This window comes from Lissotriton vulgaris, chromosome 9 (assembly GCF_964263255.1).
Source record: "Lissotriton vulgaris chromosome 9, aLisVul1.2, whole genome shotgun sequence".
In the NCBI taxonomy this organism is placed as follows: Eukaryota; Metazoa; Chordata; class Amphibia; order Caudata; family Salamandridae; genus Lissotriton; species Lissotriton vulgaris.
The window spans coordinates 685,295,247-685,316,346 of NC_141697.1; the positions used below are offsets into that span (position 1 = coordinate 685,295,247).

At 41.5% G+C, this 21,100-nt stretch overlaps 1 protein-coding gene across 1 annotated transcript in view; it reads left to right on the forward strand.

Annotated features, from left to right (window-relative positions):
• Positions 1–18,226, forward strand: part of PTGIR (prostaglandin I2 receptor) — a 226,064-nt gene extending 207,838 nt beyond the window's left edge. Inside the window, exon 2 of the mRNA XM_086938406.1 lies at positions 17,529–18,226. Within this exon, the coding sequence (XP_086794532.1) occupies positions 17,529–17,786 (258 nt within the window). The 3' untranslated portion in view covers positions 17,787–18,226. The remainder of the gene's footprint in view (positions 1–17,528) is intronic.
• Positions 18,227–21,100: the final 2,874 nt, after the last annotated feature.

The following is a 21,100-nucleotide window of genomic DNA, read 5'->3' on the forward strand; positions in this document are numbered from 1 at the left end:
GTTAGCTTCCTCAACCGTACCATTCCACACCAGGAACAGATCATCTATGTATCTGCTCCAGGTGACCACCCTGGTGTTCCAGGTGGCCAGTCTGGGGGCCCAGGCTACCTGCTCCTCCCACCAGCCGACGAAAAGATTCGCGTATATATATATATATATATATCCTTCACAAACCCCCAAAGCTTGAGGCAGCACTCCACGAAGGTGAGTTCAACAAACCTTTATTTCAAAAGCGGCATGGTAGCATCTAATGTCCCTTTTGTATCCCAACGCGTTTCGATGCTAACAAGCATCTTAATCATGGGGCGGCATATGACAAAATCTGGAGTGGACCTCTGCATTCAATCCCATGTGGCGTTCATTTTCCAGTAAACAAACCGCCAGGAGCAGGAGTCCCGATTCCACTATTCCAGTATAGCCAGTGTCTTGCCAAACTTTACTTTTCTGAGCCGATTTTTTACACATTTTTTCAAACCCTCCAGTGGGTCTCTGTGCATATCATCCGCTTTATTTTCTGACACCCTCGTGCTGTAAGGGCTAAAGTTCGTTTCCCAGCCCTTCAGAAAAAAGTCCAGTTTCAAAAGCGGTGCACGCCTCCTACGGCAGGAGATGCCGCGTGTATTATCCTTCACAAACCCCCAAAGCTTGAGGCAGCACTCTACGAAGGTGAGTTCAACAAACCTTTATTTCAAAAGCGGCATGGTAGCACCTGATGTCCCTTTTGTATCCCAACGCGTTTCGATGCTAACAAGCATCTTAATCATGGGGCGGCATATTACAAAATCTGGAGTGGACCTCTGCATTCAATCCCATGTGGCGTTAATTTTCCAGTACACAAACCGCCAGGAGCAGGAGTCCCGATTCCACTATTCCAGCATAGCCAGTGTCTTGCCAAACTTTACTTTTCTGAGCCGATTTTTTACACATTTTTTCAAACCCTCCAGTGGGCCTCTGTGCATATCATCCGCTTATTTTCTATGTATATATAAATACACAATGTTTCCCTTCTGCAAGCCTCATGAGTAGGAACCACCCGGCTGGGAGGTACCACATGAGGACGAAGAAGGTAGAGACATTGTTGGGACCTAATATAAAACTGATTTTGCTGCTACTTATATTTGAAATGTTGATTTTCACAATTGAAGGGCACTTTAGAAAATATGGACTGTGTGGGTCCTTAATCCCGGTCAGTCCTTTGTTGATTATTTTAGTAGACACTTAATTCACTTCTATCACAGTGTATGTACATAATGAGATTCCCCCCTGGGCTTTTAAAGGGTGGGTTGACAACATTGGGGTGGAACGAGTTTTAGGCTGTTTTTAACATCTTTTAAAAACATCGGATACAAATAGTAAGCAAGTATTAGACTCAGATTGTTTTATCTATTGTAGAAGAATTATGCTTCGATATTTGCCATTGTCCTTATGAACTTCTTAAATTACCTGAAGCCATGCGATTTTTTGCACAGGCGGAGGATATCTGCACGACCAGCTGCTATGAATATTGACCATACCAGTTTTGCACATTAGCGTATTTTCACAGATAGATGGGGGATAGTATTCCCAATCGGATTTGTTTTGCACTGATGCGATATTTGCACGAATAATTGTACTGAACGCGACACTCGCACATCAAAAATCATGCATATGCACTTTATACATCTATTGGTCTTGCAGGATGAGAATTGTAAATGATATCTGTATATATATATATTTTAGGACTAATGAAGATATTATTGTATCCTGAGTTGAGTGGAAGTTTGAATTATACAGCCTACTAGTACAATGTATTTAACTGTGATACCTCGTTTTACCCACGATGTTACAAATGTCAACATTCTAATTCAATGTCAGACGGTTATTTGATGCTAATCTGGTATTTTACAGTGATTTGTAAAAAGCAACTGAATAATGTCTTTTGAAACATAACTGTTATATAAGCTCAGTATGTTTTCTATGTCCATACACAGCCCTCACATGTGACGTTAATTAACCTATCACTGGCACTTTAAAAGGGCAAACCTTGCATTAGAACATTGTCATGTGAACAAGGCTCCTGTGAGCCGAAACGTCATGAGACTACCCTTCACTAGGAAAAAAAAAACGCAAGCACTTAACTGGTCCATGTCCGTGTACTTCATATCCTGGCTGGTGTGACTCCAGAGCGTGAGAGAAGTGGCAGAGCATTTGATATATATATATATATATATATATATATATATATATATATATATATATATATATATATATATATATATATATATATATATATATATATTTATATATATATATTTATATTATATATATATATTTATATATATATATATATATACATATACATATATATATATATATATATATATAAGCAACACAGCTCCGGTATGGAAGAAGCCGTCTGTCGGGCGGTCCGTGGTCAGGGCACCAGAAGCCCTGTAAACTATCACAACAGCACCTCCTCCCTCGAGAAAGATCACCACGGACACCTCACATGGATTGCAGAAATTTTAATCATTCAACTGCACAGTTGAATGATTAAAATTTCTGCAATCCATGTGAGGTGTCCGTGGTGATCTTTCTCGAGGGAGGAGGTGCTGTTGTGATATATATATATATATATATATATATATATATATCACATACTGTCACCAGTAGGTAGTTATAGGTAGTTATAGTTAGGACCTTGTTTCTATTCAAAAGTGTTTTTTCTTTTGCCAATATCTTTAGCGCCGTTTGACGAATCTTCCCAAACTTTTCCAAACTAATGGTTCACTCAGGTCAGCTCCTGTCTTTAAAGTTTCTTGGTGATTCGTCAGGCGGGGGCCGAGAAAAAAGGGGTCTCAAAACGCTTTTTCTCCATGTTAATTTCCGTAGGAATTTTGGAACAGGCTACAGCCCGCACTGCTGAACGGAATTGCACCAAATTTGGCAACAAGGTAGCTCTTGGTTCAGAAAGCACCCTTTTTTTAAAATGGTGTAAACCTGTTCAGTAGTAACTGAGAAATTTAAATATAAAAAAATCGATATCTGAGCAAACAGGAGGATTCGCAAATGACCAGGATCACTAGCTGACTTCTGATTGGCGGCCAACACTCTAAACCAGGAAGTGTTGGCAGCCATCTTGTGATTCGGTAAAACCGAGTCGCAAGACAGTAAAAAAAAGATTAAGAACAAGAAGGGGGGGCAGGGTAGAAACACCCTGACACCCTAGACCTGTTCAGGGGGTCCCACAAAGAACCCCAGGATCCAAAAAGCTTTTCTTTAAAAAAAATAGACGAATTTGTGCTTGCGGCGTGAATCCGACAGAATTAAAAAAATAAATAAATAAAGCACGGGCTCCAGCACTTTGTTTTCTATAAGCCTCCGGGTGGGCCAGGTCCCAGGAGCAATGTGCAATAAATTAGTGGGGGCCCGCTGGGGCCGCGCAGCCCTGGGCACCACCACCTCCCTTGGACTTGTAAATAAAATGCGTGGGCGGCTCCTACCTCCCCTCACGCTGCCTTGGGGACTGCCACCTTCCTGGGGCATTGTTCATTATGGATGGGGGGGTCCCATGGGCCCCCCAAGCCCGGGACCACCACCTCCCCAGGCTTAAATTAAAATGATAAAGTGTGGGGTGGGGCTCCTGCCCCCCCACTCTGCCCTGGGGACCACCCCACCCAAATATTTTAATTCAGGGGTCCGTTGTGGGTCCCTGGATACCAGCTTGTCCCTGAGGTTATTTTGACAAAAGTAGGGGGGCCGCGCGGCCCCTCTCCTCGAGCCCTCCATAGCCCTTGGGACCGCCACCCCCAGGGCCATCTCCTGCAATGTCCCAGGGTGCCCACCAAACATAAAGTGAGCAAGGGATTCTATTTTACACGAACAGCATGGGCATCCACCGTTCAGTGACCTTGAGGCTTTCCAACCTTTGGTAAAATGATTCAGAGGCAGGGTTCCATATCTCATCTTTAGGAAAATTGCTCTGTCTCTGGGCGTTTTTATCACGTCAAGAAAGGGATCCAGCATCCTTGTTGGTTTATGTACCAAAAATTGCATAGTTAATATTCCCCTACTTCGGTTCCTCTGTTCAAGGGCCTCCACCCACTCCCAGTACATTTTCTTTATTACTTGCTTTGGGGTGGTGCCTGGGAAATCCAAAATTCAGTCAAACCTAGCTTTGTGATCATCTCTTTGAGTTTATTTAGCCAGCGTATTTTACCACCCGAGTATAATGCAATCAGCTCGTCCAGCACTAGAGCATAATGTGCCAGCTCTGGGATCCTCCTTAAGCGAAAAAACAGTGGGCGCAAATATATATGTATATATATATATATATATATATATATATATATATATATATATATATATATATATATATATATATATATACTCGCCAGTCCCCCTCACAGCTTGTAAAAGAAACCTTAAGCACTCTGGGTACGGCAACAGGGTTTATTCAAAGCCTACGGCAGAGATGACAGACGCGTTTCAGACAAAAGTCCTTCCTCAGTGTCAGCAACACGCTGCTCACGGCTCATTTTTGTAAACGCCCTCATTGAAACTGAGAGCGGACACAATTTCAGTGCATACACATTCCATATGAAACGCTGGTAAAACGTGGCAGCCATTTTACATATTCTTAAATGTAATCATGTAAATAACATTTTTCATCTGGCTGATGCCTCAAGTCTATGTATGCATATTATGAACATTTTATAAAGGCTAATAACCACTGCCAGAAAGCAATAAAATGTCGCCGTGTATAGGCATTGCCCTGGCTGAATTACCAAGAAAAAACATTTCTCAAACATCAAATAAATAATCCTTTGCACCGTAAACTTAAACCGGTGGCAAATTACAATCCAGCCGTGTATCGGCATAGCTCCGGCATCACAAAACATAATGTGTTCCGGAGATAAATTCACAAAAGTTTTTTACATTCAATCGAGCTTCTGAAAAGCGCAAAATTAAGAAAGATACACTTTGCATAATCTATTAGTATAGGGCAGAATACCAATTTTCATAGTTCTTGTTTGCAGTATTCAATGCTCACAATGTGAGTATACATGTAGACATTTGAAAATGATAATGCAATAAGGAAAGTTGAAAGGCTAAAGAAGAAAATGAAAGGCCTTATCTAGCAACGACAGATTCGGAATCATATTAAGACATTTCATTACATCAGGAACATTTCGGTCATGATCTATAACAGAAAAGACATAATCAAGGTGGGATTAAAGGATCATCTCCCCAGGTGTACTGTTAGTTCTTCCCCTGTATTAAGCCCAGATGGATTTCTAGTTTGTTTTTAAATCTATTATAAATCTGGACTCCAGTCTGGGAAGACTCAGCAATCTGTCTCCCCCTCTGGGATGCAGGGGCACAGGATCAATGCCATAGTAACGCAGCAATTCTCTGTTGCGGCCATGTACTTTGGCAAAGTGTCGAGCAACCGGGTAGGTTATGTCCTTATTGGTGATTGCCCTTTGGTGTTCCAATATACAGAGTTTTACGTTGTTAATTGTACTCCCAATATATTGTAATCCGCATGGGCAGACCAAACAGTACACTACATATGGAGTCGTGCAAGTGATAAATTTATTGATTGTTCTTGGTTTGCCAAGACCCGGAACATTGTATATTAATGTCCGTCTACTGTTCTCACAGGCACAACATTTTCCCCAAGGAAAAAAAGCCCTCATGTCTTTCAGAGTACCACCAGATTTCGGATGAAGCAGCATAAGATGACTTTGTACAAGATTATCCTTAATTGACTTAGATTTCCTAAACGTCAACAAAGGTTTTGCTGGAACATCACCCCCTATTATGGGATCTGTACGGAGTATGTGCCAGTTCCTTGTAAGAATGTGTCTTAGTTTGTTTGCTTCATCAGAATAGGTGGTAATCATACGAAATTTAGTGTTCAAATCTGACTCATCACTGATCTTGGATGTTTGTGCTAGTAGATGTTTCCTAGGAATTCTCAATACTCTCTTGAAGGTATCATCCAACGGAGATTGGTCATATCCTCTAACGAAAAATGTAGCTACACATTCCTTAGCTGCTAAGATGAAATCAGCTTCCAAGGAGCAATTTCGTCTCAATCTTAGCAGTTCCCCATAGGGGATGCTATGAATCAGACTGGGGGGCCGGCTGCTTCCAGTATGTAATATGCTGTTGCCGGCTGTCGGCTTTCTATATAGAGTCATCTCCAGCCTGCCTTTGTGGACAAAAACCCTTAGATCAAGGTAGTGTACCTCCGTCTCACTTATGTCAGATGTAAACCTTAAGTTCAATTCATTATGATTGAGATCCTCAATAAATTCCTCTGCCTGTGTGGTGGAGCCCCTCCACACTAGGAAGAGGCCAGCTAGGGCAACCTGCTCCTCCCACCAGCCTACGAAAAGGTTTGCATAGCTGGGGGCGAAGCAGGTTCCCATCGCTGTGCCACTGGTTTGCCTCAATATATATATATATATCGCACAGCAACTCCTCTAGCAACGAAGAAGCAGAGGCCACAACGGAGAAAACAGTGGAAGCTCTTTATTGGATGTAGGGCATAATGCATTTCAGCCTGAACGGCCTTCCTCAGATGCCAAAGATGTTCAGGAGACTTGTTCACCCACTTATCAAATGGCCTGCCACTATCCCATTTGATGGAATCCACCCCACCCCAACGTTGAATGTCCGCTCACTACTCCCAGAATTCAATGCCCAGGTAAGTGCTGCGTGGGGTGTATCCATGTGGATTTGCGGAGTGCAGGGCAAAATGCGGCATGATCAATAGTCAGTGTCCGGTGAATTAAAGTCCCAGAGCTTCCTCCAGTCCGCAAATGATCCAGCCCCCCAGAAAACAAGTGTCCCCCGGGCAGGGGTCGAAAAGACAATGGAAAACGATTCTCCGTGAAGTCACAGACCACGCTGCCGCCGCCCATGATTCCCTTGTACTGAGAGGCGGGCACCGGGCCATTCCAATACCTTGGACGTAACAGTAGACTGCCGGAGCAGGAACCAGTGAAGCCCGGGCCGACTTGGAGAACGGGGCCTCTGTAGCGCGTCTCTGGCTGACGTGCAAAATATCACACAGCAACTCCTCCAGCAATGAAGAAGCAGAGGCCACAACGGGGAAAACAGTGAAAGCTCTGGATTGGATGTAGGGATGTGGGGCATAATGCATATATATATATATATATATATATATATATATATATATATTGATGTGACCAAGGCCGCTTTGACGGCTGAAACGCGTCATGACAGACTACCTGATGACTAAATAAAGAATGCTGAAAGAAAGTTGGTCCTTGCCTCGAGTTTCCTTTGGAAAGGAGCGCTGCTGCGAGGTATTTGCAGAATATATATATATATATATATATATATATATATATATATATATATATATATATATATTACAACAAAGTTTAACTCCCAACGGGAAAAAAACGGTGGTCACACCTGAAAACTCTGCTTCAGCTCCTTTATTAATGGAAAAACAGCAGCTTGTGGCATAATCCCGACATGTTTCGTTCCAACATGGAACTTCTTCAGAGGTAAGCCGTGCTCTGAGAATAACCACCGCCCGATGTTTTGAAATCATTCCGTTTGCCTCCAATGGCATTCTTTTGTTGGAATCACTTCCGTTTTGAAATGGCTTGTGGGACTTGTGGTTATGCTTTTTCCGGTATTTTGTTTCACAGTTCGATTTATTTTGAGTCACTTTCCCTTTATTTTTGTTTTTATTTTTTCCGTGTCTCTCTACCATTCTTTTTCCATGTTGCCTTTTGATTTTGTTCGAACCTGTGATTCAAAAGAACGGTTTTCTAATTGCAACCCTCCAGTGGGTAGAGCATTGTGCTGTTGTTTTTTCAGCGCTTGTTTGCACTGTATGTTTGTCTCAGTCCTTTTGTTTCACCATCCGATTTGTTTCAATTTTGTTTTCCATTTCTTTCATGTGTCTGCCCATGGCGTTCTTTTTCCATGTTGATTTTGGGTTTTTAAAACGCTTGCTCGGACCAGTGATTCAAAAGGCTGTTGCTTCCATCATTTGGGCGCAGGGTTTTCCCGGGTCAGTCCTCGTTTGAAACTGACTCACAATCCAATACCGAGATCCAGTCCTCGGCGGCACCAAACTCCCTATTTTCGGATTCACCGAGTCCAACAGGAAGGTTCAAGGCGGGAGAATTACGGCGCTCTTGTGGTGGTGTTAGACATTCGGCTGAACCACGCCGATTTATATTACAACAAAGTTTAACTCCCAACGGGAAAAAAACGGTGGTCACACCTGAAAACTCTGCTTCAGCTCCTTTATTAATGGAAAAACAGCAGCTTGTGGCATAATCCCGACATGTTTTGTTCCAACATGGAACTTCTTCAGAGGTAAGCCGTGCTCTGAGAATAACCACCGCCCGATGTTTTGAAATCTTTTCGTTTGCCTCCAATGGCATTCTTTTGTTGGAATCACTTCCGTTTTGAAATGGCTTGTGGGACTTGTGGTTATGCTTTTTCCGGTATTTTGTTTCACAGTTCGATTTATTTTGACTCACAATCCAATACCGAGATGCAGTCCTCGGCGGCACCAAACTCCCTATTTTCGGATTCACTGAGTCCAACAGGAAGGTTATATATATATATATATACAAAAAAGGAGAGAACTTCTTGGAGTTCACCTTTGGACCTGGATACAAATTGGTACAGGTCCATCCCTTGGGTTTTCTCTCCACAGGTTCAACAGCAGGCGCAGTCCTTCTTCTGTCTTCAACAGGTCCAAAGGTGTTCTGAAGAAGGTACTCAGGGGTTCCATATTTTTGCCAGGCATTTTCTGGGTGGAAGACTCCCTGACCAATAGGAAAAAAGTTCCCAGGACTAACTCTACTGTTTTTTACATGATATTCCTGAGTTGTACAATTGTACAATGCATGTGTTGATCATGCATGCCTTTACCAAGTAATTATTACAACAGATGCATTTACTGACTTTACCACACATACCTTGACCATGCAAGTAAGTATAAATAAGGTAAATTATGCATAAACACACAAACACACACACATTTGATTTTTTGTAGGCGAGACCCCCAACCTCCCATTACTAATTTCCCTTACCACCTAATGCCCCTGCCCAACATAAAAAAAACCCTACAAATAACCTTTCTACCTAATACCCTTCCCCAGCCCTGAATCCTAAAAATAGCCTTACAACCCAATACCCTTACCCAGCCCTAAACCCTAAAAATACCCTTACCATCCAATACCCTTCTCTACTCCTAAACCCAATACTAATACCCAAACCTAAGGCCTAAAAAATAAAAATATATCCATAGATGTATATGTTTTTCAAAAATATAACAAGTATGTAACGGCGCAGAACCCACTGAAAGGTAGGAATTGAAGAAAGGACACTACAGGTCCCAGCCTGCACCAACAATTGACCTTACCTGTGAGGCCCACCAGAGGGCAATAAAATCAATTAGAACACAAGTGTCCTTTAGATCTGCATCAACAGCCTGTAAACAAGGAGCAAATTTGAACAATCAACTTCATTTCGTTTCCGCTTACCTCAGTCAATGCTGACGTTTGGCCTTGTGGGAGTCGCTAAAATGCTTCTGGAACTTTCTGGCGTCCATCTTCTTATCTCTTCATGATGCACCTAGTTTCTCCTTATCTTTGCAAACCGCTAAGAAATGGTTTTCCTTCCCGCAACCTTGCCATATTTGTCCAATAGCAGAACACATACCTTGGTGTGGAAAGGAGAATCCACAGAAAATACAATTTCTGTTTCTTTGCAGACATCCCTCGATTGGCTTCTGCCTTGTGGTTCTGCTTACTTTTTATGCTCACTGCTGAATCGTCTTGTGTTGTTCCAGCTTGATGTTTGGCAGCTTGTCAATCAGCATGTTCCTCCACTCTTGCAGCCATGAGCACTTTCTCATCATCGGAATGAGTTGGAGAGGGAACTATCAATAGTTCTAAGATGCCTGGCTTCTTCGTCATTTAATTTGTTGAATTTGCAGTGCTTTATAAGTGTATTAAGTCTCTCAAACACATCCATTGTCTTATCGGGTTTCTGTCTTGCTTGGTTGAAAATGTACCTTTCATTGTCAACATTCTGCATTGTATTGAACTTGGCCTTCAACGTCTTCTTGATTGGCAGTATGATTTTTAGCCAGGTTATGATATTTTCTTTATGACCTCTTTTACTCCATCACCTGGAAGGTTCTTTAAGTATTTGATGATATTTTTTATTTCTGTTTCTTCTAGTGCGTCGCTGAAATCATAAAATGCTTCAATCCATGCAGTCAATCTGGTGCCAATATTGTGCTTTTTGGGGGTATCAAATGGAAGCGATGGTGTCAGGGAAATGGAAGCATCATAGCCAGCTGTGAACTCAACAATGCTGAGAGTAGGGCCCTCTCCAGTGCCATCTGCTGCCCACTTGAACCGGCGGCATTCATACCGTCTCTAAGCATCAGCTACATGCTTGCATCAGTGTTATCATAGCCGAACTGATGTCATATGGCCTCTTTTTCACCTTTGGTGGTGAATAGCTGTTTTGTCTCCTGTACATGGTCATCACCATTCTCAACCTTTTGCATTATACCAGGTTTTCACTACCTTTAGCCTTCTTTGGTGCCTGGAGGCGGCCGCATCTGGTCCAGTTGTGCACCTGGCTATCGAGGCCTTCTCTGTACCTGGTTGTCACTGCCTTTAGACCTATCGTACTGTATGTATGCTCTGTGGTATACTACTGCACCTTTCCTTGTCTTTCAGCATCACTAGCAGGTTCTGGGCCAGCTGGGACTTGACTTTCCTTGGGGCTTTCATTTTATTTGAAAACCTTGTACTGGCTGGAGTGGCGCTTTGACTCCACATACAGCAACCGTTTACTGCTTCCCTTCAACTGAGGCGCACGTGGCACGCACAAGCAATTTGCTGGACCTTGGCAAGCTCTAAGAGAGAGCACTCTTATTTCTTTAGGTTCCAAATCCCATCCTCGTTGCCAGTTGTAGCATTCTCCCCAGCCCAGGAACAAGCAATTGGCCACGCCACACACAGAGCTTTGTAGTGCACGTCATTATTCTTCAAAGTGCAACCATTAACTGCATGCACTGCATCACAATCTTTGTTACCACACCGAGCCACACCCATCAGATTACCTAATACTTGTAAGAGGTCTGTCAAGGGCTACTAGAGTCTTCATGCACATAAACACAGAACACAACTGTATCTATGGTGCACTGATGTTGAAATCCAATTTTGTATTATTTTTGAGCCAGCGCCATTCATACCATCTCTAAGTCCCAGCCGCATGCTTGCATCAGTGTCGTTATGGCCGATCTGATTTCAGAGTATGTTATGTTATGTTATAGGTATTTATTGTGCGCACAGCTGCTCCAGCAAAGGAGCGTCCTGGCGCCCTAACAAGGTAGAACATAGCCCAACTCGAAGCCAAAAACAGAATAGGGACAGCTAAAAGGAGAGACTAAAACAAAAATGTTTTAATGGCTTTCCGAAAAAGCATAAGATCCTCCAGCAGACGAATTTCCACCGGGAGGGAGTTCCAGATAGTTGCAGCGTTGACACAAAAGGAGCGTCCACCGGCACGACAAAGCCTGAATCGACGGACCACGGCAGGAGCCTGGCCCAAGGAACGCAGAGCGCGTGTCGGAACATAAAAGGACAGAAAGTTGGACAAAATCTGGGGACCTATGCCCTTCAAAATTTTTAAAGTCAAACAAAGGACCTTAAAATGGATTCTCTTCCTCACTGGTAGCCAATGCAAGGAGCGAAGGACATTGGAAACAGGACAGAATCTAGGCAGGCCGACTATCGCTCTGGCTGCGGCATTTTGTACCCGCTGTAGGCGGTAATTTCTGCCTGATTGGCCCCCACCAGGAGGGAGCTGGCGTAATCCAGGCGAGAAATAACTGTAGCCTGAATCACCAGCTGCCTAGTTGGGGCATCAAACAAATTAAGAACGGGTCTTAAACCCCGAAGAACGCCAAAACAGCAGGCTGCTGTTTTCTTGGTATGGCCGACGAAGGTGAGGCCAGCATCCAGCCACACTCCCAGGTTTCTTAGTTCCGAAACCGGAGTCGGAGCTGGTCCCAGTTCTGAACGCCACCACCTGTCACCCCAGAGCTCCACTCTCTTACCGACAATCATAATCTCTGTCTTGGTGGCATTAAGCTGGAGACAGTTCGCCGTCAGCCAGTTGGCCACCTCCTTCAGTCCATTCTGAAACCTGGGGGCGTCTTGTTACGCATCCCCGCTGAGAGTAACCGCCAGCTGAGTGTCATCGGCGTATGAGACCAAAGTCAGGCCCCACTGCCTAGTGACCTCATCCAGCGGTCTCACGTACAGATTGAATAACGTGGGGCTCAGCGAGGATCCCTGCGGAACCCCCATGGCCAGAGGCTGGAATTTGGACTTGAAGGGAGGGATAGCCACACAGAAGGAACGATTGTCGAGGAAGGAGCGGAACCACTGTAAAGCCTGTCCCCCAACACCAATCTCCTCTAGCCGGTGCAACAGAATGCTGTGGGAAACAGTGTCAAAGGCAGTGCTGAGGTCTAATAATACCAGCGCCGCCGTCTGACCAGCATCCAGCACCGCTCGTAGCAGCTCTACCATGGCAAGAAGGGCAGTTTCCGTGCTGTGCCCAGCACGAAAGCCATTCTGCGTAGGGTCTAAGGCGTTGGTCCGGGCAAGATGTTCTGACAAGGCCAGGTTGACATGAGCTTCCGCAATCTTCGCCGGCCAGGGTAGTAGTGAAATGGGGCGATAGCTTTCAGGTTTCGAGGGGTCCAACGAAGGCTTCTTAATGATTGGAGAAACCACTGCCTGCTTCTATTTAGTTGGAACAACACCTGAGTCCAGTGAGAGATTAACTAGGGAACACACTGCAGAGCGCCCCAGAAAGGACTGTTCTCTGAAAAGAGCGGGTCTTACTGGATCCGACGGAGAGCCAGATTTAATCAAATTTATTAAACCCCTCCAAGAGTAGTGGGGGAAAAGAGTGCAAGGTAGAGTGGCTTTGAACCCCATCTAGGACTCCCAAGACAGTCCCCCTACTGGGGAAGGCCCGGTAGATAGCCTGGACCTTCTCCAAGAAAAAGGAAGCCAAGGACTCACAGTGGGAAATGGACCCCACTGCCACAGAGGAAGTCCTTTTCGCCAGAAATATGAAAAGACTAGGCTCATGCTACTTTACTTAAAGATTATTCCCAGTGGATGCATTGCACATTAACCGACTGTGCTCCTCAATTACAACTTCATCAAAATCCTAATATAAGACGAACATTTATTATATTTAGGTTGCATTAAAGTGAAGTTTTGTTGAAATCAGAGGATTGGATGCATATTCCCAAGGTTGAAAGGTGGTGACACTTAAGCAAACGTTCTAGAAAATAATTGAAAAATATATTGCTAGGCTGCATTTGTTTTTAAATGTAGATTTATCTTAATCCATCTGCTAACAAGGACTGTGATTCATGTTTTAAAGGAACATTCAACCTCCATAAGGCTCGATTGAGACTAAAGAGTTCTTTGTTAGCATACATTTCAGTTAAAAGGAAGTAGTGAAAAAGGTAGAGGGTATTGACTGAATTGTAAACAGAGCATAACTATGACGTATTAACTATTATAATTAGGCATTCTATCCTCTTTGGTCTCAAGTGAATGTGTACTGTATATTGTTGAAAATAGCTGTCAAATTGAGGTGTCAGAGAAAATGTACGCACATGCCAATCAAAGTCTGAATGGGTTTATTATCAAAAGAAACATTTATAAATTGGGAATAACTTTTTCAGCCAGTAAGAGTGTTCTTCGATTCAAAGCTTGCTCAATAAGCAAAGGCAAGACACACATTTATAGTACTATATGGACGGGTCTGCCATGGGGTACATGTGATAGAGTCAAACAATGTAAGCTTACAGATGTCCAAAGACTGAGCTAAAGAGAAAGGAAGAAGATGACTTTCACATAGCATTAATAATGTTAACATTTTGACTGCGAAATATATTCAACAATTTCTCATCTCAGGAGTCAAGAAGTGAAAGAAAGGCCCTAAAATGTATGTCAGAAAGAGGCTTTTCCATTAGACTTTTCATAGAATCAGCAGAATTAACATGTTGGACTAATAAAGCCAATCGTTGAAAAAGGATTATGTCACAAAGGGTTTGCAACAGAATTTTCTAGCAATTGTTTTTTTTTCAAGAGAATTCTGCTACTATAAGTGGTTTTACCCACCACATGCCTGTTTTTAGTCCCATACTGGTTGTTTTTAAATATTGCAAACTTCATAAAGTTCATATTGCAACATTTAATAAAACACAAGACCAAGTTGCTAAGGGAAACCCGTTGCATCAACTCACACCCTTAGTCTCATTGTATAACATGCATACACAGAAAGTCGCACAACATCCTGCCTCATTAATGTTTATGAGGCAGTAAGCTTTTTGTGACCCCCTGTATTGCCTGTGATTATGGAGTTGGAGGCACACGGTGTACAACAAATATTTTGTCTACATATTAAATCCTTAAATGTTAACATGTTTTCTATAGCATCCTGTGCCCCTTGAACCGAGAGGGGCTCTTTTAAAAAAAGTTTACATGCAACAAATGATAAAGGGAAAATGCAGTGGTCCATTGATACATAGCATTGCGACTCATAAATAGGAAGGGAAATCCTCTTTTAGGCCCCTCTCAATGTTTTGATTTAGAATGAGTCACCAAAGCCTTTTTGCATGCCAGAAAATTCCTATTAAGGCTTGAATTGGTACATTATACCCACCCTTTGTGGTCACATAACCTTATATATTGTATATCCCAGCTTTGTGAATTTTGAACATCAGGGTCTAAATTCTTTAATGGAGGTACTATTTAAAATTCAGAGAAAGCTACAGCATTCATATAAATTTGTCCATAAAGACCAAAGACCTTAGAAAGTATTCATTTAATTAGAAACCATTCTAAAAGTAACACATTTGTGAGAAAGATTGCAGTGAATGGTATTCGACAAAGGAAACTTTGATGCTAAATATTACATTTATATGGTGTTTTTCTTGGTGTAGCTATCAACTGTACAATATAGTATTCTGATAGATGTTGTCACAAAGCGCAGTTTCTACCTAGCAGAAAATTCATTATGAGACATTGCCATAACTCCAGTGAACTCAAATCATTTACCCATTGGATTGTGGTATTCATAAATAGGAGGCACAGATTGGATTGGGTGAAGGCAGATTAGGGATTTGTTGTAAAATTGCCAATGTTGTAACAGCAGTTGTAATGATGGTGAGAAGACAGGTTTGATCGTATAAGAGAGAGTTTATTGAAATAAAGTGCTAGAGGAATGGCCCCATACAGACTTCTGCTGTGCGGATTGGAAAAAACGTCTTTATTCTTGGGTGTATGCCTTAATATCGTAGTCGAAATATCAACCTATACAAATATCGCATCAACTATATGGACTGCCACTATATTGTAAGGTAAATATATGCAAGTGGGTGTAGATTTGCTATTCTTAACGCCATAACTACTACCCTATAGTCCATATTGTGACCCAAAGCCACCACTAGGTCACCAGTCGAGAGCTTTTGTTTTGTGCGATGCAGCATCTTCCATGTAATTTTACCTTTTCAGTTAAACTATCACGTTTTGGTGACGGCCATTTCTTTGCTTTTAAAATCAAGTCAATTTGTAGAAATAAGGGCCTGAATTACTATCCCTATTCGCAAACCAGGGACTCGCATACTCCACACTGACCAGCAATTTGTAATGAGACCTATGTACTAATAGGTTGCATTGCAAACTCTTTATTCGTCAGATTAAATAATAACTTGTTGAGCCTCTTTTTTCCCCACAGTGAGTGGCTACAAATGCAGGGACAGCAGATCACAAACCAGCCATTTGCTTTCTAGAAAACAAGTTTTAAAGCCACCCATATCCATTAAATAGAAGGGTGTAGCTTTAACACATGGAAAGAGCATGCAAATCAGTTACCCAGCCTTAGATGAGGTCACTTTTCAATGGCTTTCGGCCCCAATAGAAGTAGCAAATCATTGATTCATTCCTTTGCAAGTCCTAAAACAGGTTTTGTACATGGTGAAAAGTTGTTTTGCCATCGCAATGCCAGATTCAAAGTTTTTACAACTGCAAAAAGTTTGGTACATGACACAGTAATGGTTTATAGACAAAAGCCTATACCTGCCCAAAAAGCCCTCTAAAGACCATACAATGCTTAATAGTTCGAATATGATTTTGTAATTTAAATAACAGTACTCATAAATACTGTGTGCTACAATTTGTGACACTTTTCAGGTTACCTTCAATTTTCTGATTTTATTTGTTATTTTGTGTATTTTTTAAAGTATTTTTCGAAACAAAATGCGTTTTTCATTGTATGTGTTACTGTGTATTCATTACAGCATTTTCGAAGCAAGTTACATAACATTTTTCGATAGCCATTTTGCATTGCAGTGTTATATGTTACTTTTGGTTGTGGCATTAAAATAAAACTATATTGTAAAATTTGTTACCGGATCGAGTAGTTTTAAAGCAATAGGCCACTGCTGGAGAGGCAAGCTTTACTGTTAGAAGGATAAAGACTGATAGGTGAACTAATTTAATTAAATTCTGGTGCATGTCAATTTTAACCAGTGTTAGCATGGGTACTGATGAAGTAAGAAAGCATAAAAGAATTACAACACCTTGATACATGACCTTAAAATTCAACATTTCTGTCATATAGCTATGCACAATATAAATATTATCACTATTTTTCAGGTTAAAAGTAGGGCTTGGGTGGAGTTCGCAGAGTTGGCGGAACTCCGCAAAGTGACCTTAAAACCTCTGCCATGCAATGGGGAGTTCTGCAAGCGGCAGAGCGTGTTGCATGCAGTTTGTGTTGATTTTTAGTGCTGGGTGTTTGTCTCACGTAGGAAAATCCGCATGAATAGAACCCTGCGCAACGCAAGAAGCCACTACTTCTTTCTGCCACTAGAGTAGATGTTCCACTCGAGCAGCAGCTTCCTCTACGCGAATGGAAGGTCTTTCAACGCGACCCGTAGCATCCATCCATGACCACCCACATTGAGAAATCTTTCCGGGAGGTGGTCTGGAGTAAGATTTTCCTCTATCGAGCTCGCCAACCTATCGTAGGTGAGAGTGAGAGAGGAAAAAATTCTGCTTTGCAGAGCGGAGTTTTTCGAAACTCTGTGCGCTTCACGGAGCACGGAGAGAGAAAAACTCCACAAACTTGATGAGTGTAGCGGAATTTCACACCCAGGCATAGTTAAAAGCGCACACAATAACTAATACAAAGTAGTATAAAAGTTATGTTTGCATGGTTAAAGGTAATCCATTAAAGACAAGATGGACCCTATTCATTATTCCCTTAGCTTAAACACTAATTGCTTAGGACAGTTATAAACTTAAGGGCATATTCCTGTGTAACCAGACACAATGCAATTTCCTTGTTTTGCCATTAGTTAGGGTAGTTTCTTGATCTTATAGAAGTATTGTATTAATTGAAATATTCTCTTCCCACAGATCCGAGGCTTCATCAATGCCATTGATCCAGATAACAGTGAACATGGTGACCTGAGTGCTTTCCGCTTCAATGCTACGAACCCCATTGTTGACCCCTGGATCTTCATTATTTTCAGAAAGACTGTTTTCCGGCACATTCGGTCACTGCTGTGCTGCCAGCTGTCTTGCCGACCAACCAGTAAAGCTCAAACACCCAAAGACCCTATCAAACAAGACAGCTGCAGAGTCCCCTTTCGGCCACCAGACTCCTCATGCTGACAACCAGCAGACCCATCAGCTGGAAAAGTGCCAAGAGGAAATGAGGGCCAATTGCATGAGAGCTGCTCTTGATGACAGACTGAAATCGCCCTACAGGGACCTACAGTGCGATAGATGGTCACCAAGATATTCCTTCATCAAGTGAAAGGATAAGCTGGTCATAAATCATGTTATGGAAGCTTCCTAAAGAGTTCAATGTTATGAGGAAGTTGGTGAACAAGGACTTGTGACTGAGTGAGACTCCATGGAAATGGAAAACAGGTGGTGTGAGAATAGTCTACATTTGATTGGTGTATATGAAACGAGCATTATGAGGAGTAAACGATCGCCAACTAATTAGAAATAATGCACCTGAATTTCTTTAGTTGAAACTTCTCTGATGTCAGTGGTCTTAGTATTGTGTTTATGGCTGAAATCTAATTAAAATATGTAAAACTGCCAAATAAAAAAAATGGAAAAAGATCGAAAGATGTGTGTGACAGGCAACCTATGAGCCAAAAAAAAGGTCTGTAGAAAGGCGGATAGCCTGTAGTGTCAGAGAGAATAAGGCATACATTAGTCAACCACGGTGGGTATGTGTCTGGTGCCTCCTAATTATCTGTCATTTATTATGTGGATATGCATAGGTCTGTTAAGGTTAAGATTAAATAGGCTCTGTTGGCTTGGGTGAGGCCAGATAAGATTGAATGAGAGAAAATTAAAATGGCCAGTGACTCTGGAAAAAAGTGTTATCATTGATGTGGTTATGAGTGAACCTATTTGTTAGTTTCACACATAGTATACAAGCTTATGCTTGGAATGTCTTAGAGGAGGAGATGGTAGTATTAATGTTGGTGTCTAGATGTTTGTGTCTGTTTTCTTCTAGTGTTAAATACTGTTTGCTGAATGTTGGGAAAAGCGCACTCGGACCAGTGTTCTTTGGAAATTGACTTTTGCCTGTTAAAACTCAAATACCTCTAGATAATCATCCCCTGTACAAAGGTAAAACAACTGCTCAACTTCTGCCCCACAGGTAAAGCTTGAAGAAAACATGCTAATAGCAAGCCAACCAATGTAAAAAACTTGCCCACCATTCAATTTCAAAGCTGTCCTCTTAAAAATGCAAGGCCTGCAACCAGACTGTCTTTGTTCAAAGTGAAAGCCTGTAAACTACTTGTGCCCAGAACAATGTTAAAATGTTGGTTTGAAAGTGCTTTGTTACAGGAATACATCACTGACATAAAACCTGTGTTGGTGCATCAAAATAGTTTTTTGCATTACACAACCAAGGCCTGCAAGCAATGTATCATATATATATAAAGCCAAATCTGAAAAAACCCACCAGCAGTACAAAGCCAATACCTAGAGACAAATTATGCAACGCAAATAATAAAAAAAGTCTGTCTCTGTGCAAAGATAAGCCCAGAAACTGCATGATACTTTGGCAAAGCCATAACCTGAAAACAAACTCAAGCGTGACTTGAGGATTTGTCGGGAAAACAGTTTATATCTGGTACAAAAACAAGGACTGAACGTGTCTTGTCCAATAAGCAAAGCAAATGCTGCAAAAAATTATTTATTAGCGAAAATCCCCCGTTTGAACAAATTCTATTCAGTTTTTCAAAGCTAATGCCTGAAAGCAACTTGTTTTCAATACAAAGCCAAGGGCTGAAGCGAATATATTTGGGTACAGATCCTTGGCTTAAAAACAATAACATCAGATCAAGGTCAAGGCCTGTAAACATCTTGTCGACCTTACAAAGTCAGTTAATGAAAGAGAATCATCCACATCACACCATGGGCTGGAAACAACTAATTACATAAAAAATAATCTTTGCATGAATACATTTTAGAAGGACTTTTCTGCAAAGAAAGAACCTATGTGATTTGTAATTAATTTTACATAACTGTACGAAAAGTGATAATTTTTTTTTTATTCTTGCACCAACATTTGAAGTCAAATACTGAAGAAGTGCAGTCACTGGGCACAGGAACGTTCAGAGTGGAGCACCTTAATAGCATCGGGAAACAACCACGAGTAGCCAATTGTGCGAATAAAAAAACCTGATCACAACCTGTCATAAGTAGTTGTAAACATATTGCCCACAGAACTAAAATTTGTCCCAAGAACATTTCATTCCCAGCCAAAGGAAAAACAACGATTTCCTGATTACAGATCTAAACCACAAAAAATCTGTCAGGTTGCACATCTAAAAAAAAACACATAACAACTTGTACCCAGTATAGAATCATAACATTAAAATTACCAGTTAAAGGTACAAACAAAATATTTGAAAATAATGTAGCAGGTACATTGCACTGGCTTAAATTCAGGAGATAGGGCCATATGCATCAAGCCAAATTGACTTCGCAAACGCCGAAATTCGCAGAATTTTGGCGTTTGCGAATGCAATTTGGATAAATGGTATGTTTCAAGGAAATCTGCTTTAAAAATAAGGAATTGCAAAATTTGCGATTCCTTATTTTGCGATTGCATTTAAGGAATCGCAAATTGGCCTTAAGGAATCGCAAATTACCATCAACTTCTAGTTGGTGGTAAGTTGCGAATTCCTTTAAAAATGCATATTTTTGCATTTAGTGCCATGTGACGCACATACATGCCCTTAGGACATGTATGTGCGCCACATGTGCACCCATGCATATTTCAGGGGTGCAACAGGGTGTCCTTTGGACACCCTTGAAATTATTCTCAATTTGCGATTAGCAAATTGCGAATTGCAAATTGAGAATTATTTCCCATTCATTCCTATGGGCCTTCTGGCCTATAGAAATGAATGGGAAAGTATTCCTTAATTGCGTTTCGCAATTTGCTAATCGCAATAAAGGAATTCTAAGGAATCGCAAAAAAAATGTGATTTTGTGCATACATACCCATTTGCGATTCTCAAATAGCGATTCCTTAAAAATCGCTATTTGAGAATCGCAAATGGGTATCTTGATACATATGGCCCTTAATCTTAGTACGAAGTTCAAATTTCAAAAGAACTTGGTCTTAATACGGAACAAAAAAACAATAGATAAAACTTCTGTCATACAAAGGTGAAGCCTTGAATACACCTTGTACCTAGTCTTACATCTTTGACTGAAGAACAAACTCTCGGTTTTCAAGCCAAGTCTAAAAAGACACCTTATTGAAGGTGTGCCATCATGGCTTTAAAAGAATGTGTTAAAAGTACTCTGCCAAGACATGAACACAACTTATCCACAGCATAAAGTCTGGGACTGAAAGCAATGTATCCACAGTTTAATATTTCACCTTGAAAATACCCTTTTTCCTGGTTACAGAGCTAAAACATGAACCTAACTCATGTATG